Below are 26811 nucleotides of genomic sequence, written 5' to 3'. Positions count from 1 at the left end.
AAAGAGGCAAACCTGCATAAATAAGAGTTGGATTTGTAGTGTGCATAGATTCACCAGCAATAAGTATATTTCAGCTTTCTATTTTGTTGGGATTATTCATCAGGAAAACAGCATCACCTAAAATGTGTCCATTTTAAATGTGCTTAATTTATCTGAATTTTAATATAGATTGTCTGTAAAATCTAATTTATCCATGTGAGAATTTTAATTAATCTCTTATTCAAGGGCAAAATGTTACCTTCATATCATGTTTGAAAATGTTTACTACGAAGACACATTATGAACATGTGGTAGATTTGATGCTCTCATCAAAACAGCCAGATATGACTCGTGAGCCGTAACTTCTTGACCTCTGGTTTTAATCTGCATCACAGCTTTGAGGGTTGTGGTTAAAATCAGGGCTCCTACTACACTAATGAGCATGAGTGAGACGGAAAATGCACACAAGTGTAAAAACAAGTTAACCACTGCATGAAAACTGGGTGTGTCATTATTTTGTCACTATTTTCAACAATATACTGTGGAGAAAGATCATTCAATCATATTAATATGCAACCATTATATATCAGGCATATCACTGGTAACCTCGTTAGGTGGCATCTCACAATAAAATACAAAACAAAAGATGAAAAACATCATTGATATTTGAAAGAGGGTAGCAATGTACAATGTTATTTCACAGCCAATCCAAATCAGCAGCATTCATGCAGAACTTATAGAAATAAGTAATGAACAAAGATATTGATGAGGTCCTTAGCCAGGATCATAACTGTCCCCCAGAAGTCAATAATTATCCCGATAAGAATATCTTTATTAAAAAAGTGCATAGAGCAGCAAAAATCTTTGCCACACCAAAACATTCCCCTGCGGTGTAATTGCCACTGCTTGGAATTATGGTTTTCATTAAAATGGAATGTTCAAGGTTATTGATTGCTTAAATAAGACTCAATATCTTCTCATTTCAAAGGCGAATGAAATTGCCTAGAATGGTAATATCGGCCAACTGTTGTGTGCATTCATTTCCGCGTTAGGCTGCTGCATATTGCTGTCCCTCGAGGATTATCAGAGAGAAATAAGTGTATTTAAATGACTGTAATTTCCATGAGGCGCACGTCCGCGCTAAGGTGTCTGGTCGAAAAGGAAAGCTTGGCTGCACTTTATCACTACAAATGTACAAAATTTCAAAAAAATAAAAATCACACTTCAATTACAGGCTTCACACAGTGAGAATGGGCTGCTATGATCATCAACACACATTTACAAGTGTTTTTAAAGTTTGACACTATAGTCTCACAGGACACAAGAGTGCTACAACATTCAGTTTACTACACAATGCTGTCTTTAACGACTCTTTGAGCCCCAGAGAAAGACTTCACAATAAAGCATAGTTACCATTAATGTGTTATGTGCACAAAAGAAAATAATAAAATGGGATTTGTGTTGACTATAATAGCAAGCCTAGCTGTTTTCATGAATTGCTTTTCTTTCTGCGTGACTTTACAAGTGAGCCAAAGAGGAATAGTGCGACGATTACTGTTGAATCTTGAAATTTAACTCAATGAGACATAGGCTAGAGAATGGCTTCTCGGTAAATATCCGTCATTTTTTTTTTTAAAGCAGCCATTGTCTCCAGCACTTATGCTGTGCAGGGTCACGGTAGAAGAATGTCTGTGAGATTTCGAGCCATTCAATGTTTTTCGATAGTACTTGTCCTCATTAGTGTCGAGGGTGAGCTGAAGCCTAAACTCGCTGACTTCAGGCCGACGGTGGACTATAAACTGGGCTAGTTGCCAGTCAGTCACATACCAACTACGTATATAAATCCTGACAGCCAATGACAATCAAGTTCAATCTGTCTCTGAGTGCAAATTGAACCCACACCACCCAAAAGACAGGCGAATAAACATTAACACAATGAGTGACCTAATTTTGTAAAATATAATACATTAAACACATTCAATTTGTACAAGATGATGAAATAATATGGAGCTTAAGATAATTGCTAATAATTCATGTCAAGGCTTTCTTTAAAAACGTCACTTTTTCCTGGTTCTCAGGGAAACATTTTTTTACTATATGAATTATTGATATCTACAAACAGTTTTGAAAACTAGGGTAGGGAATGACATTTTAAAGGAGCACTGATATGCAAATGAACATAAATAAATCCTGTGTAAATGGTGTTGATTTTTACGTGTGTTTTACAGTTTTTAATCTTTCAACATGTATTTGGAACATCTAGAATAATTCTGTTGATTTAATAAGGATTTTAGAAGTCTTACGTTTAATAGTAAAGGCAATGGTGCTTTAAAAATGTCTCACCTCGACATCGTTAACCCAAACAATGGGTTCACTTCTAACTGCAACACCAGCGTTCCTTCCGTCTTTTTTCTGTCGTTGTGGAGCACTCGACATGCTGCCTTCTAAGAAAAGTGATTAATCACAATTACCTCATTGGCTGGCAGCATCCACCTCATTCCTCTGCAAGCTTGCTCCCCCTCCATCCTACACTTGCCTCCTGTCTTCTCCTTCTCCATTTTCCCTCTCAACTTTAACAGAGATCAATGCTGCTGTCGAGTCACTTCATTTAGACTGGCCCAGAGGACAAAAAAAGGGGCGTCGGAAAGCCATGGTTCACCCTGGCTAGTACAAACTTTCTCTTTCGAGTTGAATTTTTATAGTGACAGGTCGTTTTTATGTTATTTTAGCATCAAACTGCTTTTTTAATCAAACTCCTCTTCGTCATTAATTGATCAATGGGAACTACAATTGGACATAAATATCATTGTGTAACTTTAAGTTGTTTCCTTCCATTGGCATGAATCTGTCGCTGCTGGATTGATGCTGAATCAGATTGACGTACAAAAAAATGAACGGAAGAAATCAGATTCATTTTAATATCAGATTGGCAGACAGGCCAATCAAATAAAGGAGACTCCAGTGCTTAATTTATAAATCATAAAATGCCAGAATGCAAAGTAAAAAGCCCAGGGATAATGGATCGGATACCTCTCCTACATAAAAAAATGGGTTGAATTTAAACATGAAAATGAAAAACTTATAAGCCTCAATGTCAGGTAATATTCATGTTAAATGTATGATCAAGGTCCACAATTTAAATCTCCAGCAAATAAATGTGAAAATTAGACAACAACTTTGAAACAAGCGTTATTCTGTTTTTCTATGATTCATTATTGACACACTGATCATGGTAAAAAGACAAAATGCAACATGTTTCAATACTCTTTTTAACATTCTCCGCTGACCTCCATTTTTCTTACGCTTTGTAGCCCCGCCATGACTCTTTCTCTATTGAATTCATCTGCTTCCAATACATCCTATGTGCACAACCTATCAATCACCAGGGAGTGTGGCAAACTAATCATTTATTGATGAAACAGGGAGGGGGGGGCAGCTATGAATTTCTAACTGAGTTTGTCTTATTTATCAAGGCACATCAAACAATGAAAATCCAAACAAGCTTTAAGAAAGCAGATGGCGCTGGGGTATTGATGAAAAGGAAGGAAGAAAACAGGTTTGGTTTGGGAGTCAGTTTGCTGAGGGGGGGGGGGGGGGGGGGGATTCAGAGTGATGTTCAGACAGCAGAGCACACATCTGAATTAATGCTTCCCTGAAAAGGCAATTTTCTCCTCATCCTTTCTCTTGTAGGTAGAAAGGTGTGCTGCCTTTCACAGAATGAGAGGCACACAGAGACTTAATGTGTCTTTGCAGTTGCATCTCGCTACGCTTTATTGCCTGCTGCCCCTGTGCGGGCTTGGAAGGCCTGGGGGGCAACGAGTAGAGTTGTGTGGTGATCTCGAGCTTCCACGAGACTGCACTTGTGGCTGCTGATCGTTTGCAAGCTCACTAACACAGCGTCTGGGGGAAAGGCAGCATTGTCACTACTCACTTGTTCGGTTTCTTTAATGTACTGTACACGCTGTTGATATTCTTTTGAATTCAATGCACCCGCTGGTGGGCTGATAGGAGGGGAGTGAGGGGGGGGATGAAAAAAAAATGGGAATGAAGTTTGCTTGTTCTGTTCAACGAAAAGGATGGGTTGAAATAGAGTTCACGTTCACTTGCTCGTCTGTGTCCACAAGCAGATGAGATGAAAGACGGGAGGAGCAAGTGGCACTGTCACTGCACAGAGTGCTAATTCAATTTCATAACCTCAATTCAAGAGTGAAATCAAACTACACCTTGGGAAGTCAAACAAAAGTTGGCAATCTATGTTCTGTGTATACATTCCAATAGGACTGAGAGTATTTAAATCACAAACTTTAAAAGGAAATGCACTCACTTCGTAGGGAGAGATGATAATGGTGTTGCAATAGCATATAGTCAGAGGTGTAAGGCTCTGGCAAGCTGTAGTATTTGTAACTGAGCCACTAGTAGACTCCCAATGAGCTTTTTTGACCAGATTACACTAAATGGTCAATCAATTTACTATGAGATAGGATATCAGACAAGTGGTTTGCACGCCAGCCACATAGTTGTGAGGTTTGGCGTCCAAATTTCAACCAATCCAGCGGCAAAGCTGGAGTGTATCTCAGTTGACTTTAGGTCGAAAAGCCTTGGACTTGCTGGACTGACAATTTATAGTCCAAAATGGACCTACTGATAATTGCATGTTGTTTTATGGATGCAGTGAGTGTCTGAAAAAAATGTAACCGCTGGGCAGAGTATCTAAATTCAACCTTGGGACCTTTAGTTTGTAAAGAAACCACTCTTTCATGCAAATATCAATCTCAGAGTGTGAAAACTACTCTTTCCACTGTGACTATTACTAATACTATTAGTTCTTTTAAAGGGAATAAATGTGATCACATTACAAGCAGCCGTTATCAGAAAGCACAAGCGGCAGCGAAACTGAGGTCATCTACATCTATGGAATGATATCTCGTGGGAGTATGTAAGTATGTTCCCCAAGTGTAAGAGAGAAAGAGTGCAACAGCGGATATTGCGGAGGGGTTAGCTGAGAAGAAGTAATCGGGGGTCCTCTCAAAAGTCACAGAGAGGAGTCAACAAGAGGACACTGTGATATGATAGCCCAGAGGCCTGGAGGTGGGCGTCCAGACCAACAGGATCCAGCAGCCTGCAGCCTGGATGAAAGCTGCTCCCTGGGGAACAGACATGCTGGCAGCATCAGGAGGTATAGTTTTCCACAGGGTACTACCGGTATTCCTCTCACCCTTCTGCATCACAATGATATTTTGGAATAATGGTAAAATGGACAGCCTAGGGGAGGATTTACTCATCCTTTCTTGCTTCGTTTTGTATACATGTTGTGTGAAGTATTTGACTTTCTGTTATAAGTTTCTGCCAAACACTCACCTCTACTGTGAATCCAATTTAAACAGAGGACAGGATCAGCAAGTACTCAACACCAACATGTGTCCGTGCAGCTTGTATTTCTAAAATTTGAAAAAATAAGACTCAGAATATGCCACTTATATCTGGACTTTATTGTCCTTAGTGAACCACGTTAGTGTGGTCTGGCATCGACTAAATTTAGCATTAAAAATCTTACCTAGAAATAAATTGTTATATGTTTCAGCCATAAAATAATGTATTAAATGTATGTCAATTAAATGATAATGTTAATTTCAAAGCAGTTTAATTGAAGCATTTTAACATCCAAGGGCTTTTGAGTGATTCAATTATCATTCTGCATGTAGTTTTATAGTTTCAGTCAATTTAAACCCACTTCTAGTGCAGCAATATTGTCTATAATTTCCTTTTTTTTTAATTCCTTCATGAAGGCATGCTGTGTGTTTTAGGGCATGCTTCTACACCCATGCCATGTCTATGAAAATACATTTTCCCCCCAGGATGCAATGAAAGCTGTCACAATAAAATTGGCTTGAATTAATATTGAGTTCTTTAGGCAAGTTAATTTAAGTGCTGACATAATTCTTACATATATATACTTATAAAATAAATATGTTAAACCCATTCTATAGCCCCTTTAAGGTTTTATTGGACTAGGTGTCTATTGTTTGATTAAAGCCTTGTAATTGACTGATCACTCCATGGTGCACAATAGTCTGAGCCGGGATAGGCTCGAGTCTAGTTTATCAGTGACCCTAATGAAGATGAGGGCAAAACAAAATTGATAGAGAGATGATTGATTTATTTAAGACGTAATTAAAAGTTTACATTTTAATATTGGCCAGGAGAGACCATGGTGCTGACACTCCCCCTAGCAGCCACACCCTCTTTAATTTGCTATATACTAATAATGGACCAACACTAATACTAATCTTCATTAAAGATTTTTAATGTATAACCCTCAGACTTTTTTTTGCTTGTTTATGACTTGCAGAGGAATTCTCGTTTGCTCATAGTTTGTATTCCCCTCACATACGGCAGTAAAATACAATCTACGATTATGAATACCCATTTGGTTAGCCACTCTTAATTCATCAAACTTATGATGCACAATCATTCAACCCCTGCAGTAACACATTTTAATCAGCAAAGAGGAACAGTTTAGCTAATGCTGTCCACGGCTTACCAATATTTAGCTGAAACACATCATGAATTGATCTGCTATTATAATTAACCACCTATAACGCTCGGACTGAGAGGATGGTAGGCCTATTCTCCACTGGACTGCAAAGAATGACTTGTTTCTAACTCACTATGGCATTTTGTTTGTTTTGCCTTTGCAGGGAGGTCTGCACCTGATGTGAACGGCACTGTTTAGATCAGCATTGCAGGAATTAATTTAGCAACTGAAGCCAAAAAGTTAAACCCAAAACATCTTTAATTTAGGCATTCAGGGAAACTGCTAAGTCAGCATTGTAAGCTCAACAGGAACATCATGTTCTGGATGATGTCACCGCTGCACTGAGCAGTCAGGGCTCCACCACAGATGTCCAATTCAGCAATTCGCAGTCTGTGCAGTTCCCACACACCGGAGGCAAGGTTAGATTTTACACATCCTCTGTAGACACGTTTAAAGCATCTTTTTTATTGGCATTTGGAAGCAGGCTTCTGTCCTTTGTGAGGTCAAACTGAAATTAATGATGAAGATGACCCCGTTAAATGGACGTCTTAAAAGGTGACCGAACAAGTCAGGGAGGGTGGATTTTTTTAATACATCTCAAAAGAGTTTTTAAGTGTTCACATTATGTTTACATATATTCATAGCGGATCAGTTAGAGGATTCCAGTGTGGCAACCATGTGTGCTAGAAGAGATAGATGACTAATGCTCAGACTTGGGATGGTGAGGAAAAGCACAGCCATATGGTTGTCTTTGTCTCCATCAAGCGGTTAAAAAGAAGGGCAAGGATTTGATTTGATTTAATATGGAGAAAACTACAAAACAAGCCTGCTTGAGTAGAAATACATGGAAGATTTGATGGGGATTTTTCTCTCTGTCGTCTACTTGGTTCTAAATACCCATTTAGATCAGAAATTAAACAAACAAGGTGTGCTAGAACTGTCGATGACAGCCAGAAACCTGAAACCCATGGCCAACATAACACTTTTTCCTTGGCTGTGCTCCGTCAAGCCTCTTCTAAAACTGTATTTTGTCTAAGTTTTTAAACATTTGCTTGAATTTGAACAGCTAAAGATTAAAAAAAAATATACATATACATTGATTAATTAAGAAACCCTTCTTTATTATTTGCTCTTTATGATGTTTTTAGATTAGGGGTGCAGTGTGTGCTTGTGTGTGTGTGTGTAAATAAGGCACCAATTGACGCATGACTCATTTTTCTCCATTTACAAAATGGCATGTGCGACAACATCGTCATCTTTCATGGTTAGAACAATCACATGTCAGGTGGCACCTCAATTTGCTGACTCTGCATGTTTCCATCTCACCATGCCATGCAATTCCCATATGATTGCATAGCATTCAATTGCGTATTTACTTACTTACTTACTATATACCTATATATCTATCTATCTATATCTATATCTATATCTATATCTATATATATATATATATATATATATATATTAATATATATATATATATATATATATATATATATATATATATATATATATATATATATATATATATATATATATATATATATATATATATATATATATATATATATATATATATATATTATTTTTTTTATTTTTTTATTTTTTTTTTATAATTTGGTGCAAATAATCTGTACATGAATCCCACTGCATTTGATCAAGTGAGCCAACCTGCCCCTGTTGGGATTTTCAATCAAAGTTTAACATACTGGTAACTCAGTGCTACATAAAGACAGTGATGGATGATACAAGTGGTTCATAACCAATTGCACTCCCACAATACATAGCAGGCGTAGGGAAATGTTAATTGAAATACTGCGGCTATGAAATAGACACACTTGTACTTCTCACATTATGTTAATGTTGAATGGTATGTCTCAAGGCTAGTGTTAGATATATTAGAGCAACGTTGTCTCTTTTGAGTAATATATTACACATTTTGTATAACTCTGAGGAATTACAATATTTTATTACTTATTGCTATTACCTCATTACTTCAAAAAGAAACCAAAAGAAATATTCACACAACGTTTTATTGTGATAGTTTATGAATACAGAGAAGTAGCAATCAGCCCCAATCCCAAATTTCATTGTAATCAGTCCACGTATAAATGTAGTTCATTTCCCTCCCAAGAAGTAAAAAGATCGACAATTAGAACAAAGCAAGTAAATATTTGGAACATTTCTCCAGAGGGCATAACAAGAAGAACAAAGTATAAGTGAGTTTCTATGAAATTATCTTGATTTTATTTGATATTTTATATTAAATATTTCATTCTGATTTTGCAAAATAAACCACCAGATTTAACAGCATAAATGTTAAAATCAACATGTTACTTGAGTCAAACAAGTGTCTTCAAACAACCTTCAGTTGTAATCTTATCTGGGAATATAACAAAATTCACTTGGAATCTTTTACACTATCTTTTACACTATAGCATACATTTTTACAAAGTGCTTATATCTTACTAAAAAGGTAACACGATATTTGATGAACAATGACTTCTAATTAGTTTGAGTCAGACAGTTCTTGGTCAATTAAATGCATAATTCATCTAAGGATAAATTATTCATTTCTTAAGGGAGCAGTGCTGTGCTTTATTAGGACAGCATCATGCATATTCAAATTGTTTTTTTTTTCTTCTTTGAGGGGTCAATAGGATACCTCAGCTGGGACATCGAAAATAAAAACAACAGCACCAACAACAGACAATTTTAAACTATGAAATGCCACATAACCCTAAGTGTGTGACCTCATGTTTTTGTCACTCCCTATTTAATAGGCAGTCAAACTGTTAGTGTGTTATTCATTTTCAAATTATTATTGTTTAAGGCTCATATGCATGTTTAAAACCAGTGTGCTACTACGGGCTGAAGGCTTCTCTCCTACTGTCTAACCCCTCAACTGCAAGCCGATATTGTACATATATGTATATCTTCACAAGGGTTGCGGGGGTACTGGATCCTACCCCAGTCAATTGTGGGTAGTAGGCAGAGGACAATCTGAATTTGTTGGCTGCCAGCCAATCACAGGGCACATTGAGACTAAAAAAAAACATTCAAGCTCATTATTTAAGAAAAAAAATTGTCAATAGACTAGTTAAAACTTTATTCATCATTTTCATGCCTGGCAGTACAGTTAACAAAGGCTTTAGGCAGGTGATATTTGTCCTTGCGGTTAATTTCTATTTCCTTAATTTTATTCTATTGGTGATTCTACTAATAAATGACTAAGTAATAAGTTAATGATCCTCGTTGATACCCATGAAAGGTATATCTTTGCTATAGTGTGGTAGCTAATTTTTCATATTGTCGTCACTGCAAGTCATGTATGTAGTCCATTTATCTCATTACAAATCAAACTGCATCCTTGCCAAATTCACATACAAAACCCATTGTCGGGTGACACGCAACATCAGTCCACTCTCCAGAAGCCACCATCTCCACACAGTCTTCATTATCAAGAGCATTATTGGGCTCCCCTTTTGCCCATTTGCTGAAGGTGGACATGGGAGTATGGTCCACATAGGTGAAGAATCCTTCCACATCCTGGTCATGAACACCAATGTAGACTCTGCTTAAACCTCCGTCTGTGATGTAACCTGCCAAGGCCGTGTTAGCGCCTTCATCCTTTGGCATGGCCAGGTGCCCTCCCCTAGCCTGGCAGTAATGGTCAGCATCAGAGTAGCGTTTCTCCTCCTTTACCAGCAGATACACCTTTGTGTCTGTTTCTTTTATACCAGCAACAGCTGTGGAGGAGGGCAAGGCTGTAAAGTGATCACTTGTATTTCTATAAATTTCATATTTTACATGGTCTATTTGAGGACCATGTGCACCTTAGAATTAAGCTTTGAGGGCACACCAACACATGCAAACTGTTTAAGACATGTTTTTTTTATACATATATGTATATATATATTCCTACCGTTCTTTATAAATTTCAGTTCAGAAGCTATCTGGTCTACCATGATGTCCATTTCACCAATCAACTTTCTGATTGGTGAACATTCACATGGGGCACCTATTGACACAGTAACATTCATTCAACAATCTTCCGTAATGCTTATACTTATGTTGTAAAATTGATGTACATATTAGAGTTTAAAAACTGGACTGTAAAAAAAGATGATACCTGGCTCTCCCTCTAGGCCTTTTAGTCCTTGATCTCCCATGTCTCCCTTCATCCCTGTGAAGACATGCTTTTGTTCAAGAACAAATCTTATATTATATTAAATTATCACTGTACTTTACAAGTAAGCACACCAGCTGCTGTGTCTGTTTTTCAATTCAGATTTTATAGACAGTTCACAAAAGGTTTAATAATTACCTTTCATTCCATATGGCCCCATTTTTCCATGGTGTCCCATAATGCCTTTCTGTCCTTTAAGCCCAGGTTGACCTGTAATATATTATTGATGGGGGGGTCTGTATCAAAGTATTACAACATATATCCTATGCAGGATATCACTTCTAACTTACTTTAAATATCATGCAAACCCAAATCCTTCATATAAGTAAGTCAGGAAGGCATTTCATCAAATAGGTGAAACAATCTTGAACACAGTCTCTCCAGTTCTCATTAAAATCTTCAGTAAACATGTCTACTGATTCATTTTGTCATTGAGTCATTTCTTATCCAAATGTAAACACTTGACTAGCTCTGATTAGCTTGGGAATCAGCACATGACAAGCCAAATAATGTCCTCTTCAGCTCATTGTTTTTAACGTTTCATTAAAATGCATAGATGTTTGTTGCCTAGATTAAATATATAGTATAATATTACCCATTTCCCCTGGTGGGCCCACTCTTCCTGGTCTCCCTTGGGCTCCCTTTGTTCCTTTCTCCCCTGGTTCACCTTTAAAGAAAAATGAAATAGTATGATGCAAACTAAAATGTGTCCAGTCTTTCGAAACACTTTACCTTTGAGACCAGGGACAAGGATCTGAACAGTGCAAGCCTCATCTGTTAAGCGTTGTCCTTTTGTTGTATGTAATGTCATAAAAGTCACTACATACATTACAAGGAACCATTGTATGTTCTCCGGCTTTTTCGTCATAATAAATGCACTGCGTGATAAACTGTACAAGTGGGAAGAGCGGTGTTAAAATTGTATAATATTAAAATTGTAATATGAGAAATAAGCTCTGGTAGTGTACTGTAAGTCTCAGATATTATGTAACATAAAATATATTGGAATCTACCTATAAAACAAACTAAGAAGAAATACTCTGCTAATTTAACAAACTAAATAGAAAAGAAAAAACTGGAACACAAGTAAAAGTACAGTACATCACAAATTGCATCAGGTTGTTTGAAAATGCCAAATTGCAGTCCAAGTCACTGTTTATTATTACTTTTTAAAAAATTCTTTATGCGATAAAAATGGTACTTATGGTCTTATAGCAAAGTTTATTCAAGCAACAATATGAAATGTTTATGCAATTCAAAAACTGAAAATGTTAAATAAATACACCATACATATCAAAGAATAATACTAGTAATATATTTACTGCCTAGTATTGGCAAATTTTATCACCATGAACCGCGAGTGTCGAGAATTTTAAGAACAAAAGGCTTACCTGAGGATGTATTTTTATTTCCCAGTCAGAAGTAGAGCATGCAAGCAGCTTGCCTGAGAATTCTTCAGTTTTAAAAGATGTGAAGTTTCTAACATAAGGCTTGAGGAATGTTGGTATTTTGACATTCATAAACAAAGATAATGCAGAGCTCTGCAGATAATTGGCTGGGAAAGACACAGAGTTAATGAAAAGTGTGTCGGAAGAGAGGTGAATAATAGTTCAACCAAAAGTGCATTTCTTAGGACACACAAAATTCAACAGTATTTTCAACTAGTTACAGTTCCGTGCCATATTACTGTACTGTGATTTGTAAACTCTTTGACATATTTGTAAATTAATATATTACCGAGGAGATTGCTTTTGTCTTTTATGTTTTAATATTATGTGTGATATTGCAACAGAAGAGTAGCACAAATAATTATAAACCAGGAAAAAAGTGTTGTAGCCTCTTAACATTAAATTTAACTTATATTTATATCTGTTTGGTGTGTGATGTGATCATGAATATGAATACTCTATGCATAAATGAAAATACTACTAGTTTTATTATGTTTTACAACATTTAAAGTGGAATTTAAAGTAAAGAAAAATAGTCAAGATGCTGCCTCCATATAGTAGTTCGGTGACAGTAATAAGATAGCGTCTAAACTTGACATATCACGTATCCGAACTAGATCCACAAAACCCAGTGGCAGCTTTCAACGGTGGCTTGGGTGTCTCCTTCAAAATCCTCCTAAAGGTTTCAGGTGGCATACCAATGAAGAATTCATGACATCAAGGCAACACTCAAGACTGTTGTTTTTTCTTCTTCTCCCAAATGTTCAAATTTTCCTTTAATTCATTTTTTAAAGAGTAGAACATTTGAGTATTTAGCTTTATTTTTTTAAAGACAATAAAAATATATGATTGGGTGGCCGGGTGAATAAGTGGTTGGTTCAAGGGTGGAAAAATTTATTGCACAAAGGGCCACAGTGGGTGCAGGTTTTCATTCCAATAATAAAGAGGCCACCTTTTCACCAATCTGGTGTCCTGCAAGTGCAATCAATGGATTGCAGTCAGGTACTTCTTGTTTCCTGCAGAAATCTTATTGGTTAATAAGCCTTTGCTATATTGGTTGCAGCAAAAACCTGCACCCACAGCGGTCCTCGAGGACTGGTTTGCCCACCCCTGGGTTAATGCATAGGCCAGTGTGTTGACCTCACATTTCTGGGGTCGAGGGTTCGAGCTCAGGTCAGCCCTTACTGTGTGGTGTTGGCATATTCTCCCCAGGCATGTGTGGGTTTTCTCTATAGTTGGCTGGGATGGGTTCCAGCAGCATTGATAAGAGATAAGCAATACAGAAATTGAATGAATGCATATACTTACTACTGCATTCTTATTTGGGACTTGCAAATGCAGCTTTAAAATGTACTTTTTAAACTTCCATAATGATCTTTTTATTTTTTATTTTTTTGGGTGAAACAATCCAAACTGGATAAATCAAAAGACACATGACTAAACAAAAAATAAACCTGATTCAAGAATGCTTCATTTTTTTCCAACCATTAATATACACCCCCTGAGATTATATATTCCGAGGTGTCCTTAAACGCACCGTGGTCGCACACTCGCTCTCCTCCACCTCCTCCTTTTCTTTGCTCTACTGTCTGGCTGACAATGACTACCCTTGGAAAGCCAACTCGTTCAGTTCTGGAGGCACCTTGCGTCGTCAAATGTTTGGCTGTTGTTATGCATCCGAATGAGGGTAACTCAAGTCTTTACCATTACTAAACTGCACTGATTAAAGCACACACGCTTCTGGGACGCGATCTTGAAGAAATCGGGGGACAGACGCAGCAACAGGTAGGCTGCGCTTTGTTTTAAATTTACTCGCCAATTGTCGCCAATTAACATCTAATGTCTGGATCGGCGTTGTTCTTTCGACAATTACTACAAATTACACGGATTCATTTGTTGGTGCTGTTTAACTAAGGTTAAGGAAAGACGATGACTTGATCTAAACTAAAGTGTACTATAGTAGTAGTACTTTTGATCAGGATGACGTCAGAACGAGGCAGGGGGATGCAAGAGATTTGGAGGGTTTATGGAAAGATGGGTGGCCTCAACCTGACCACATTAAATAAAAATACATTGTTTTGGCACCCTCTGTTATGCTACCTTCTGAGTAGGAGCAATTGCATAATGTTATTTTTCTTTTAATTTACTTTTGCATCACTGCTATTTGTGCCATCTTGTGTGGAATATATATTATAAAGTACTTAAAAAATATGCACCTAAAAAAATTCTGTCTTGATGTGTTTTCCATGTGCCTTTTTCCCAGATGCGAACAGGAAGCAGGAGGCAGGAAATATGAATGTTAGTTCCTGTCAGACTATCCATTCTCGTGTTTATATGCATTTACTATTGTCCATCACAGCACTGGACATGTGTTTCTTGTCTGTCTTGCAACTGTAACCAAGAAATTTTCCTGAATACTGGAGGAAACAAAGTTCAAATCTAATCTAATCTAATGTCACACTGATTTGCATTTCCTCAAATAATCATTTGACTTTTTATTTATGTTTACGACTCCCCTCGAACCCTCTCTCGCCTCTATTGTCTGGATTAGGGTCAGATACTAATAGGATTTAAGGCGTACACGAGGACCAATGCATTTGGCTCAAGACGCCACTTTTAGGATGAGGCCCTCCTTTTAAGTCCTTTACTGTAACTGTACAACACTCATTGGCAGGTTTCCTTTTAATGTGATTTGTCACATGTTCCTACTACCTCTACCACAAGGCTGTTGAAGTATTATGTAATCCTACCATGTCATTGAAAAGTTGACTGTACTCTGAATGTAATACTTTAATGAACTAATAACTCAAATAGGTTCATCATTTTCCCCTCAAGAAAGAAATATAGGTTGTGCTACTTGGTATAGTGGCAGCCACATTTCCAGTCATCCAAGAGGTAGAGTCCAAAGGTTGCGGGGGGTGCTGGAGCCTATCATAATATGCATTATTTTTATTTTTACCATTGCAATGCCATCCTTAAGGTACAGAATGTAATATTTGTGATTAGTTATCATCATCTCGTAATCTGGGTTTCAGCAGAAATGTTTTGAACTTTACTGACCTCTGCTATAATTTAGTTGACTCTGCCAACACATGACCTCTTAAAATAGTAGATGTCAATTCACACCCTCACTCCCCCCTTTCTCTCTCATGCACACATAAAATAATTTTGGATGTTATGAAAAAAATAAGGAAAAATAAATGTTGGCACTGATGGGTCTGAATGTGAACATACTGTATCATAACTAAAACTGATAAAAAGTTTGTTGAGATAGAACAAACTGCAAATATGATAGTCAAGTAGTGTACTATTGTAGTAGAAGTGCAGTTGTACTGAATTAGTACCATTAGTTTCATTGACGCAGACTATGATTTTTTAAATTTGGGTATTTTGTATTTGGCTTTTGGTGTGGTATCTACTTAAATTGGGTGTATAGTAGACAGTATTTGTGTTTTAAAAAAGAAAAAGAAAAGGAAGGTTCATTGGTAGTACCCTATGTTCCCAACAGAGGACAAAGAAAGATAGTCTTAAATTTACAGCTCACATTAAAAGCTGCTGAGTAAGTTAGACTACTGAATGAATTTCTCTTTGAATGCTGTGTCAGCACTTTATAAAAACCAATCCCCTTTGACATTTGGCCACAATCTCTCCCCTAATTGGATCCTGCATGTCAGCTCTTAGTGGTGATGTGGTTGTTTTAGGCTCAACTCTCTAGAGCTGTTAATGGCATTGATGTAAAGCTTTCACACTAACAGTGAGGATGGTTAGACTTTTGAAATGTGATTCAGTAAGAACTTAATCAATTGATTGCTCTCTTGTCTGGGGTCAGCTTTTGTAATAATTAACACAACAAGAGAAAAGTATAATTAGCAATGTGTAGTCCGATTTTGTTGACAAAGTGTTGCTGGTCTAAATGATATTTACCTCAAACTGAAATAACATATGATTTGTGCATATCATAAATATTGACAAGCATACACTCATGACAAATATTAATAAGCATTGCTCTTGCACCACTTTTGTTTCAATTGACAATATTATACTGAATTTAATAAGTCTAAGTGTGTCCCCTTGTATCATTGCATTAGGTGAAGGGCCGTGCTGACTACGCCATGGAGGATGGAAAGCCAGTGTGGGCCCCCCACCCCACAGATGGGTTCCAACTGGGCACCATTGTCGATATCGGATCCGACACCCTCACTATAGAACCACTGAGCCAGAAAGGCAAGGTGGGTCAAAGCACATTAAAAAGCAACTATAATTTTATTTATTTTTTTGTTGATTGGGGACTGCAATGTGATCCTTCAGCACTGAATCCTCATAATGACATTTTACAAGAATAACCACATTAACAATGTAAGAATATGTACCAACAAAACCATGTATAATAAGTGAAACACAAGAGAACATTTTACTGAGCACATTTTACTGCCCATGAATAAATAAAGGGAAAGGCAGCAGGTGTCTGATAGTGTTGACTAGAAGAGCGCTGGTCACTAGACGATTGAGGCCACCTGCTACACCTGAGCAGTGTTTCGTGTTTATAGCAGCTTTTGTTTTTCCAACCGCTCCCATCTCTGTGACTCTTGAAAAATATACTCTCTGATCAACTTTGATGGTCAACTTATTAGTACCTGAGGATCCGTTAGATAGATACATGAGGACTTTAATTATTTTTTTCAAATGCACAACTGGACAATATAATGGTGTTGGTCTCAAGTTGGTCCGTATAATGTGGCCACAATGTGTTAGTTCTCACTTAAAGGCTGCTGTGGATTTTGTCATAATATGCAAGATGCTCAATTTATCCTAACATCTTCAATTTATAACTGCTCTAATAAAGAGTTAGGTTTTTGTTGGTATGTAGTCAACTTGTAAACCTCTAATTCCTCCAAAATAAATGGCATAAAATCAACTTTTTATGCCTATCTTTAATGAAAACCTTCACCATTATATTATGTTCAAGTAAAAAAAAAAAATTGTAGTAGTAATTCTAATAGGCTACTCAAATTCCGTACCCAATTAGACTGCATAATTCTTGCATGATTACCCATGAATGGCTCTGTCATGCGTGAATTTAGTTGTTTCTTTAATGACCATAGCACACAGATAGACTGCATTCTCAGTTTATTCTTCAGTACAAAACAAACTACCCTACATCCCATTCAGTGAGGAAATGAAAGACTCATTGAAAGTCTCTTTCTCTGTCACACTTTCTGTTGCAGTGCTGAGCTCATTAGTGGCCAAGCTCAGTCTTTCTGCTTTTTTATTTCTTGGACATACTGTATGTCATGTTGTTTTTATAGTGGCCAATAGTCCTGTTTGGCAAAATATCCAATTTATTACTGCATTGTTTAGATGATGAGAAAGATTTAAAAACCCGGGCTTAACCTTTGTTTGTTTTGTTTTAACCTATTAAGTACATACAATGTTTAACAAATTAATCCAATTCAATTTTGTATATTAGTTATTTCAATTGCACCATTGAGAGACCTCAGCTGCACAGAATGGCTGCCTAAGAGCAACTGATTAATCAATGATACCTTTCCCATTACAGACATTCCTTTCACCAATAAATCAAGTGTTCCCAGCGGAAGACGATGTTAACAAACATGTTGAAGATAACTGTAAGTGTTCATATTTGAATTTAATTCTATTTGCAAAATAATTATTGAATTTCTTTCATTTCAGGTTCCCTCATGTATTTGAATGAAGCTACTCTCCTGAACAATGTCAAAGTGCGATACAATAAGGAACATATCTATGTAAGTCATCTTTCAGCTCTTAAATTGATTGACATTAGTGGTTAGAGGGTGGTACCTATCATATTCATTTCAACCATTCTGGAGAAAGGGCCAGTTAGGAAAAAGCCATGTGATAGCTGAGGTTGACAGTGTTAATGCCAAGATGTATCCTGATCCCAGTCACTCACTTGGAAAAGAATGACAGCTGGTAAATGTGAAAGGAAAGGCAAGAAAATTAGGCAAAGTGGCTTCTTCAGAACATTGTCTCAAAATTATTCACAAGTGTATGTGTGGCTAACTGTAATCTACATTTTATCGTATCTTTTACAGACCTACGTGGCCAATATATTGATAGCTGTCAATCCTTACTATGACATCCCCAACCTGTACGGCACTGAAGCCATCAAGTCATATCAGGGGAAATCTTTGGGGACTCAACCGCCTCATGTCTATGCAATAGGTGAGAGCTCACTACGGTTTTAAAAATATTTTTTTGTTCATCATACTATATTTTGAGGTGGCCTACTCCCCATAGTTGGTTGGGATATGCTCAGCACCCCCACGGCCCTGGTGAGGATAAGTAGTATGTAATGAATGAATAAGATAAGGATCTAGACTGTCATTATAATATTAGCAGTGCACTTACTGGGAAGGGAAGAATTTATTTGTTTATACTAACATAATTCAATACAAGGTCATTCAAATCACATCACATTCAAATTGGCAATACACAATTAAGAAATGGAAACAAAAACACCAATAAAAGCATAATAAAAGTCATACTAAAGTCACAAGGCACAGTTAATAAGAACCAGTAATTAAAGGTAAACTCCAAACATCAATTTTACGAAACTGTTGGCAATATAAATGGATTTATAGTGCACTACGCAAAACACATTGCTTCTAGAAGTACCTGCAATAATTTTAACAGTACTCGTACACGGTTTTATGTTGGTGACAGTTTAAACCTTGAGGTAATTAAAGTAATTCACTAAAACTTATTTCTATGGGAAGAAGGTTTGAAATTAGAACATTGGGTTCATCATTGGAGATTGCACTGTAATTCTTTTTGATTATGTATAAATGCACAGGATTGTGAATGTTAAAACTTGTTGTTCTCACACTTTTAATGGCACAGAAAGTAATATGTCTGGTATTTTCCTAATTTACTTTAGCTGACAAAGCCTACAGGGACATGAAGGTTCTGAAAATGAGTCAGTCCATCATCGTTTCTGGTGAATCGGGGGCTGGCAAAACGGAAAACACTAAGTTTGTTTTAAGGTAAGATTTTTAAAACTAGTAAAAGTTATTTTTCACTGCTATGGCCTTCATTCATTCTTCATTATAACTGTCTTAAATGTATTGTGCAAGTTAGTTATGTTGAAATTATCTCCATTGAACTTTTGTTTCATATGTTGCCATTGGGTTTTTTTCTTTGTTTGTTTTGTTTTTTTATCCATTGTTTTTGTATCTTCATCCCGTAGATATTTGACCACAACCTATGGAAGTGGTCAAGATATTGATGAGAGAATTGTGGAAGGTAAAATATGTCAGATAATTGATTTACTACACAATGCTTTTAGTTTTATCACTGTAAAGTATGTTTTTTATTTTATTTTTTTACACTTCAGCAAATCCTCTTCTGGAGGCATTCGGCAACGCCAAGACCGTCCGGAATAATAACAGTAGTCGTTTCGGCAAGTTCGTTGAAATCCACTTCAATGAGAAGGTAATGCGATTGTTGCCATTCCATGTGTAGACAGATAAAATAAAATTATAATTTGCAATGTTTTTCGTGCATGTCGCCAGAATGCAGTTGTTGGTGGATTTGTCTCCCATTATTTGCTGGAGAAATCAAGGATTTGTATGCAAAGTAATGACGAGAGGAACTACCACATCTTCTACAGGCTTTGTGCCGGAGCATCTGAGGACATTAAGAAGAAGTTGCACCTCGATTCTCCAGACAGCTTCAGGGTTAGTGTATTGTGTATTCACTGATACTATTTCCATTAAAGATTTCAATATATACTTACAATAACATATAGCATTGCACGTAAATCATTCTGACAAACCAAAACTAATATAAAAACAATGTTATGAGATAAAATCATATAATTTTATTAAACCTCTTTTGGTTTTTCTAATTTACTTATTTCTTATATGATTAGTTGTTGTCCTAACTGAACATTTACAAAAATTGTAAACTTTGGGGAGGGTCAAACTGACTACTACAATATTGCCATTTTGTTTTTCCTCAATCCAAGCTCACCATATTTGGATTGAAGATCTTCTGTAAATTGAATAGTATGCAATGCAACCATAAACTCTGGAGGCATGACCTCAAAAGACTGGTGATACACATGTTCAACCCAGCTATAACATGTTTTGCATACTAAGATAACAAAATAAGCAGGTCATTCTGTAGAGTTGGCTATTTCTCATTAACTCGGGTCCCTGAGTGGCAGAAAGAGAAACAGAGGCAATTACCTTACACTATTGCCATCGATATTTGCGTGAGTCTTTCTCATTGTGACCATCCCAAGAAATATCTCCCGCAGTTGCTATCCGAGGTTGAAACGCTTTCCCGCTTGGTTGAAGTTTAATTTAGAGAGATAATTGTATTAGAATGTTTTCAATTATTTGTTTTCATTCATTTACTTTACAGTATTTGAACCGAGGGTGCACCCGATACTTTGCCAGCACAAACTCCGATAAGCAAATCATGCAGAACCGCAAGAGTCTGGAGGTAAATTCAATTTCACTGTTTGTATGTGTTTACTTGCAAATCAAAACGGTCTAACATTGTTTCTAGAAAAGTTATTTTCTCACAACAGTGAGAATGCATGGCATGCTGAGACCACAATATCAGCAACAAAAGTAAACATGAATATGTTTGCTGAATGTGTATTTGATGACATACAGGACAGATAGGAGAGACTGTGCTATTGTTTTTTTTTTCTGAGTGAAAGGGACATGGAGAAAAATACAATGAAACAGTAGAAAAAAGAAATATGATGCAAATAAATCCAGTTTTAAGTCATATCATTTCACTACAGTAGTTTTTAATTCTAGTGAAATTGTGGTAAAGAAAGAAAAAATCTATTTCCGAAATATATCTAGTCAAAATGTCAACAAAAGAGCAGGGAGGGCTGACTTATCAATTAATTGCTCATGTTGAGTTCTTTGTGTAATTATTGGATTCATGGTGCCTCCAAGAAATTAAGGCCACATAGGGGGGCACTACTAATGAGCAATAAGTAGGTGCACTGCATGTGTAAAGAATGGCATGGAACCACAAAATCACAAAATTCAGAAATATGTATTTGGAAATTATGTTACTAAGAAATTCAAATGTTATTGAATGATTGACAAACAGTCGTGGTTGAAGAAGGACAAAATGTGCCCCTTTGACAGCACAGAAATTCCTTAAAAACAACTCATGGAAGTATGCCCCTCATACATTGCAAGTTTTGACCTCCTTGACTACTAGTACTGCATTTAAAGTAGTGATTGGTCATAATCTTCCTCATCAAGGATGACCGTGGTGCAGTTGGTTGAGCAGGTCATCCAGTCACTGAAGGGTCAGCAGACTGCTCGCTGTATGCTAAATTGCTCCCAGCAGAACTATTTCAATGAGGTGAATGTGGGTTGATATATATAAAACCACTGCATAATTTAAATCATCACCTTTGACAGTTGGCTGGAAATGGAACAGTGAATGAGCATGGCCTCGGTCAAATGTAGGTGCTTGGGCTTACTTGCAAAATTACTAACACTTGGTCTAACCTGGTCTAATCAGTTTTTAGATTGGACTTGATGTGGTTTCATTGCTATTATGTCATTACAGTCTTCCCTCAATTATCGCGACTTCACTTATCGCAAATTCACTGCTATGCAATTTTTTTCTGCTATTAATTATATAGATTTTTAATTAATTAAGTTTATAAAAATGTGAAAATCCATGGTGAAACCCGTAAGCAGAAGCCACTCATGCAACTAGGTCTCTGCAATAGGTAGTTATTATAGGGGGGACACTACGGTTTTTCGATTATCGCGGCCATGTCTGGTCTACATTAACCGTGATATTTGAGGGATTACTGATCTCAATGTTGTGACCTATTTGAATTGTTAATTACGTTTGCTGATTATTTATCTACCCCACATTTGTGATATAAAGGACAATAAGGTGATGCCTATTTTTTATTTCCCTTTTATTTTTGTGAGAGTGAATTGTTTCCTGTCCTGCTCTTTGCAGATGTGAAGAAAATGCATGTTGGGTGATATTGATAGAGCTTTTTATAGTTTTCCTAATGTTATTTCAATGTAGAATATTGTTATTATACAACATTTGTCGCTCAGGAGTTACAAGGTATTGAACAGTCAAGACTTTGTTAATTCCAATTTTTTGATTGACACCACACTTCAAACTGCATGTTTCCGCTTCCATTATTAATGCATAAACTATTTACTCAGATACAATGTACTTTTGGAAGGAGTGTTTCTTCTGTGTGCTGTTTAGCTTTGAGATTTGGTAAGGAAAGAAAACATTGATTGACAGGATTGTTAGATGATTTTCCTCTTTTTTTTTTTTTTTTGCAGCATGTGAAAATGGGAGCTCTGAAGGACCCTTTCCTCGATGACCAGGGGGACTTTAATAGGATGTGCGTGGCCATGAAAAAGATTGGTCTTGACGATGTGGAGAAGTTGGACCTCTTTAGGGTGGTTGCTGGCGTTCTGCACCTTGGCAACATTGACTTTGAGGAAACAGGAAGTAGCTCAGGTTGGACAATATTATTTTGTTATTGAATGCAAATGTACCAGCGATTCATCAAAAAGTGATTTTCTCGCATTAAACTTCAAAATTGACATTTGATGTCCCAAAAGCCCCTTAATTTGAATTATTCAATTGTCTGCAAACCGTATGCGGTAAAATTTATAACATTACTTCACAAAATAGATCATAAGGATATTTTAGTTTGTATAAAGAATTGCTGCCATCATAAAAAAATGGCAACCACTACAAAATGGTCTCATACTAATTTCGTCTACTATTTCCCAGACATAACTGTACAATTTATCTTAGAATATTGTAATTAAATCTTCTATTTACATTAGACTTATTTGACATTTTTTAATTTAGATTTTATTTAGTCATAAATTAAGTTTGTAAGCTTTTACATACTTTACAATATATCATTCATTTTATTGAGTTCAATTTTAAAATAAACATTATATTTGTGTTCATTTATCATTTTAGCTGTTTCCATTTATAGTTCAAACACCTACCTCCCCCCCCCCCCCCCCCCCATTTTATTTTACAATGATATTACTTGTTCATGTTCATTCAACTATTATAACAAATCTAAACTAAGCAGGAACATAACAAAATAATTTGATATAATAGTTAGTGTGCTTGTTGTTTGTGTTTTCTAGGGGGCTGCGTTCTGAAGAATCAATCTCGTCAGACTCTGGAATATTGTGCTGTACTCCTGGGTCTGGATCAGGATGATTTGAAGGGCAGTCTCACAACGAGGATTATGCTTACGACAGCAGGTGGCGCCAAGGGAACAGTTATCAAGTAAGAATTGACGCATATCATATATTATTTGTATAAGGTAGTCACATTCATTACCGACAGAGCCAAAAAAAGGTTAGAGCAAGTTGCAAATATGTACAATAAAGCAAGGAAGAACTTATTTTTCCTAACTGCTTTGAAAAATACATTAAAAATGGATTGCATCTTCTAAATGGTGGATCTGTATCTTTATAAATTGACATAAACCACACATTCAAGAGGAATGCCTGTTAGACCATGTTTGAAGTAGTGATATATTCTTATATCAGTTATGCAGTGCAGAATACGATACAGTCCCTTCTGGAATTGCTCCCATGTACTTCCAGTGACGGTATGGTGTTTGAGTGATCGGACCAGGCTTGGTCAATTAATTTTTGAAGAGGGCCAGATGCTGGCCTGCACTGGAAGTGTTTCCCTATTATGAATAATGCAGAAGGTATCTGAGGAGGCAGGCAATATGGCGTCAACACCATACAATAAAAAGGCCTTCACTGTGTGTAGGAGGAAGGCGTGGTCTGCCTTTGTTATAAAGACCTAGACTGATTCACGCAGCCTTGGGGAATTTGAATGAAGCATAAAGCTGTGGATGGACGCTGTTGGTGTATCACTTGTGGTTGCGTCACTCTCCAGAGGCCATATGAAACATTGCTATGGATTAAAATGCTTGTCAGATCTTTCTAACATCGGATGTGTTTTTATGACTTGTAGCGCTGGAATTGAATTTTATTTGAAAAAGAAGATAGAGAACAATTGGCAGGTGGCCTATTTGTGTGCGTGTATACGTGTATATACAGGGTGTCTCAAAAAATGTACTCACTTTTAGAATGAAAGGTCAGAACACGATTTTCACAATCATTCACAGTTTTGTTAAAAAATGATATTGATTTCATTTTAGAGAAAAGTCATTTATTGGAGAGGAGTCTTGTCCCACTATTAAGGTGATTGATATGTCATGCCATGTGTCCTTCAAGGGTGCCCCTCAAGGTGGAACAAGCTAACAATGCTCGTGATGCCCTCGCCAAGGCAGTGTACAGCCGCCTCTTTGATCATGTGGTCAAACGAGTGAACGAATGTTTCCCTTTCAAGTCCTCCTCAAGCTTCATCGGTGTGCTGGATATTGCTGGTTTTGGTAAATATACTATGTCACTTAATAAGTGAGTAAATATTTGATCCAAATGACTGTAGCGGCTTTTAAAATTCAAATCAACTCCAAACTTGTACACAATCTGATGCATGACTGACTATCATGAGCTCTACTTCCAATATAAATTTCCCATAGGAAATAATAAAAGGGAATTAGACTTTCACCATCCTAGGATCCTTCATTAACTACGCATTAACTGAAAATGCAGGAAGAGTAACAATTTAACATTCCTAAGAGTCATGCAAGTAAAAAAAAATACTTTAACGTATGTATAATTCAACTAAAATAAAGTAACATTATGGTGAGGAATCATGAAAGTGTTATGGACCAAGTTCTATTTTATCAAAGTTTTCTAGTTTTGTGTTAGCAATTGTAATTTACAAGTTTTAGTATCTAATGGGTGGAAAAAGCAATTAAAAATGAATTGTTATTGCTCCTTTTGTACTGCAAGGCATTTACTTACGGCTATTTCCACAGATTTTAATGTTTTTTTAACCACAATTTAAGTTTATTTATGCTTTGGTATTTCTTTTTCTTAGAATACTTTGAACACAACAGCTTTGAGCAGTTCTGCATCAATTACTGCAACGAGAAATTGCAGCAGTTCTTTAATGAACGCATCCTAAAAGAGGTAAATAATCCTTTGAAACTTTCTCTGTCATGTCACAAATTGACACCTTGTTTTGTCTTCAACTGCGGTAGAACACTTTGGATGAGATTTTTTTGCCCCATACTGTTTTTGTCTCCCAGTGTTCCTGATGAAATTAGAATGCTAATTTCCCAGAGGGTGTGATGACACGTAGTTACCTCCTGTGATCTCTTAATGTTATTTTCTTTTAAGGACTCCAATTAAAGGAGTTTGAGTTTTCAAATTACTTTAGACACTTTCAACCATTTAAAACAGACATGCCAGGTTACTTTTTGACTTTTTGTGCAGGAACAAGAACTTTATCAAAAGGAAGGACTGGGAGTAAATGAAGTGCATTATGTTGACAACCAGGACTGCATTGGTATGTTCTGTTTCATTCCCTAATTACAACTGAGACACTTGACAAAAGTATTCGGTTTGAATAGTTTTGGAACCTTTTAAATGCTTTTATCTTCTTTTTTTTTTGCTTACCTCGTCTTCTTAGAAAGAATTTAAAATTGATTGTTTATGACAGAGCTTATGCAGCTGAACTATAATAATTATTTCTCATTGGCTGATTTTTGAATAAATAAGATTAAGTACAATAAGCAAATACGTTTTTATAATTAAAAAAATAAATAGGTAACACGTGATTTTATTGGAATAAACATCTGTGCACAGAAAATACAGGGCAACCCAATTCCGATGTATGGTAAATATACATTTAAGTAGCAATATTGTCATTGTCAAGTTCATTCTTGACTGATATATTGGCTGTTTTGTCTTTCTCCTGGTGATTTACAGGAAGAGACTTCATACCTTTTTTTTTATTTTTAAATCACCACCATGTGTATAGGATTGAGGGCATTACTCTCTTTATATACTTTTAGCTATAGTGGACTTCTGACGTTTACACAAGCCACTCGGGCAACATTATTGAGTTGTAGGGTTGTGTGTGTGTAATTGTTTATTGTATAGCAGTAGTGTTCATTTAGATAAGTTTCTCATATTTGAATGATGGACAGAGAGACAAAAATGTGCCTGTTATTGTTGCAAAAAGGACATCTTTCTCATTATTCTAAATGTGTGTGTGAATGAAGAGTGACCAGGTAATGATTATTTGTGGCTTTTGTGGATTTGTTTGCATGCACATGAAGGTGGGGAAAATGATACAATCTTGTTTCCTGTTGTCCCACATGTCAAATAAATTCCAGAATTAATAAGATGAAGTACTCTGCATAGCAAGGTGAAACATTCTGATTTGTATTTCAAAGGCTGTGATTATTCAAGTGTGAGGTTAAATGGCATCCATGAATAACATTTATGACTTGCAAATGACCGTTTGGGCTGGGCATTAATTCACTCATCAGTCTTTGGGATTCATGCACAGGTGCTTTGTTCATGTAAATTTTTCCGGGTGGTCCTAGGCTATTAGATTATATTCCAAAAAAACAGCATGGCATATGAATAATTCAGCAATGATAGTAAATGAACATCCTGATGAAAATGTTCTGTGCTTTGAATACTTATGCAGAGTGGACATTTCTGATAATTGTTATGGGATCGAGC

The 26811-nt window shown here is 36.4% G+C and overlaps 2 protein-coding genes across 3 annotated transcripts in view; one reads left to right on the top strand and one right to left on the bottom strand.

The window, feature by feature from the left end:
• Positions 1-8914: 8914 nt before the first annotated feature.
• colec11 (collectin sub-family member 11) lies at positions 8915-12208 on the bottom strand. Its single transcript, XM_077731412.1, has 7 exons — positions 12095-12208; positions 11436-11593; positions 11299-11370; positions 10842-10913; positions 10647-10700; positions 10440-10535; positions 8915-10263 (listed from the first exon to the last, which is right to left on the bottom strand). Exons 2-7 carry the CDS (start codon positions 11569-11571, stop codon positions 9872-9874), a joined length of 822 nt encoding a protein of 273 aa, XP_077587538.1. The 5' UTR covers positions 11572-11593; positions 12095-12208; the 3' UTR covers positions 8915-9871.
• Positions 12209-13698: 1490 nt separating this feature from the next.
• LOC144206008 (unconventional myosin-VI-like) overlaps positions 13699-26811 on the top strand; it is a 30374-nt gene continuing 17261 nt past the window's right edge. For both annotated transcript variants that reach the window (XM_077730667.1, XM_077730666.1), the window contains exons 1-15: positions 13699-13936; positions 16240-16380; positions 17709-17778; positions 17843-17916; positions 18226-18355; positions 19071-19176; positions 19380-19435; positions 19527-19624; positions 19705-19869; positions 20561-20641; positions 22495-22675; positions 23329-23473; positions 24442-24599; positions 25154-25245; positions 25552-25624. In XM_077730667.1, coding sequence (XP_077586793.1) covers positions 16264-16380; positions 17709-17778; positions 17843-17916; positions 18226-18355; positions 19071-19176; positions 19380-19435; positions 19527-19624; positions 19705-19869; positions 20561-20641; positions 22495-22675; positions 23329-23473; positions 24442-24599; positions 25154-25245; positions 25552-25624 — 1546 coding nt within the window. In that variant the 5' untranslated portion in view covers positions 13699-13936; positions 16240-16263. The remainder of the gene's footprint in view (positions 13937-16239; positions 16381-17708; positions 17779-17842; positions 17917-18225; positions 18356-19070; positions 19177-19379; positions 19436-19526; positions 19625-19704; positions 19870-20560; positions 20642-22494; positions 22676-23328; positions 23474-24441; positions 24600-25153; positions 25246-25551; positions 25625-26811) is intronic.

This window comes from Stigmatopora nigra, chromosome 13 (genome assembly GCF_051989575.1).
Source record: "Stigmatopora nigra isolate UIUO_SnigA chromosome 13, RoL_Snig_1.1, whole genome shotgun sequence".
Lineage (NCBI taxonomy): Eukaryota > Metazoa > Chordata > Actinopteri > Syngnathiformes > Syngnathidae > Stigmatopora > Stigmatopora nigra.
The sequence above is the reverse complement of the archived record's forward strand: the minus strand, read 5'-3'. Positions and strand labels throughout refer to the sequence as shown.

Excerpts from the sequence above, each read along its gene's own strand:
- colec11 (XM_077731412.1), bottom strand. The coding sequence starts at position 11,571 with ATGACGAAAAAGCCGGAGAACATACAATGGTTCCTTGTAATGTATGTA. Across the intron at positions 11,371-11,435 it reads CCTTGTCCCTGGTCTCAAAG|GTGAACCAGGGGAGAAAGGA; the intron begins GTAAAGTGTTTC and ends TTTTCTTTAAAG. Across the intron at positions 10,701-10,841 it reads GGGGCCATATGGAATGAAAG|GGATGAAGGGAGACATGGGA; the intron begins GTAATTATTAAA and ends ATGTCTTCACAG.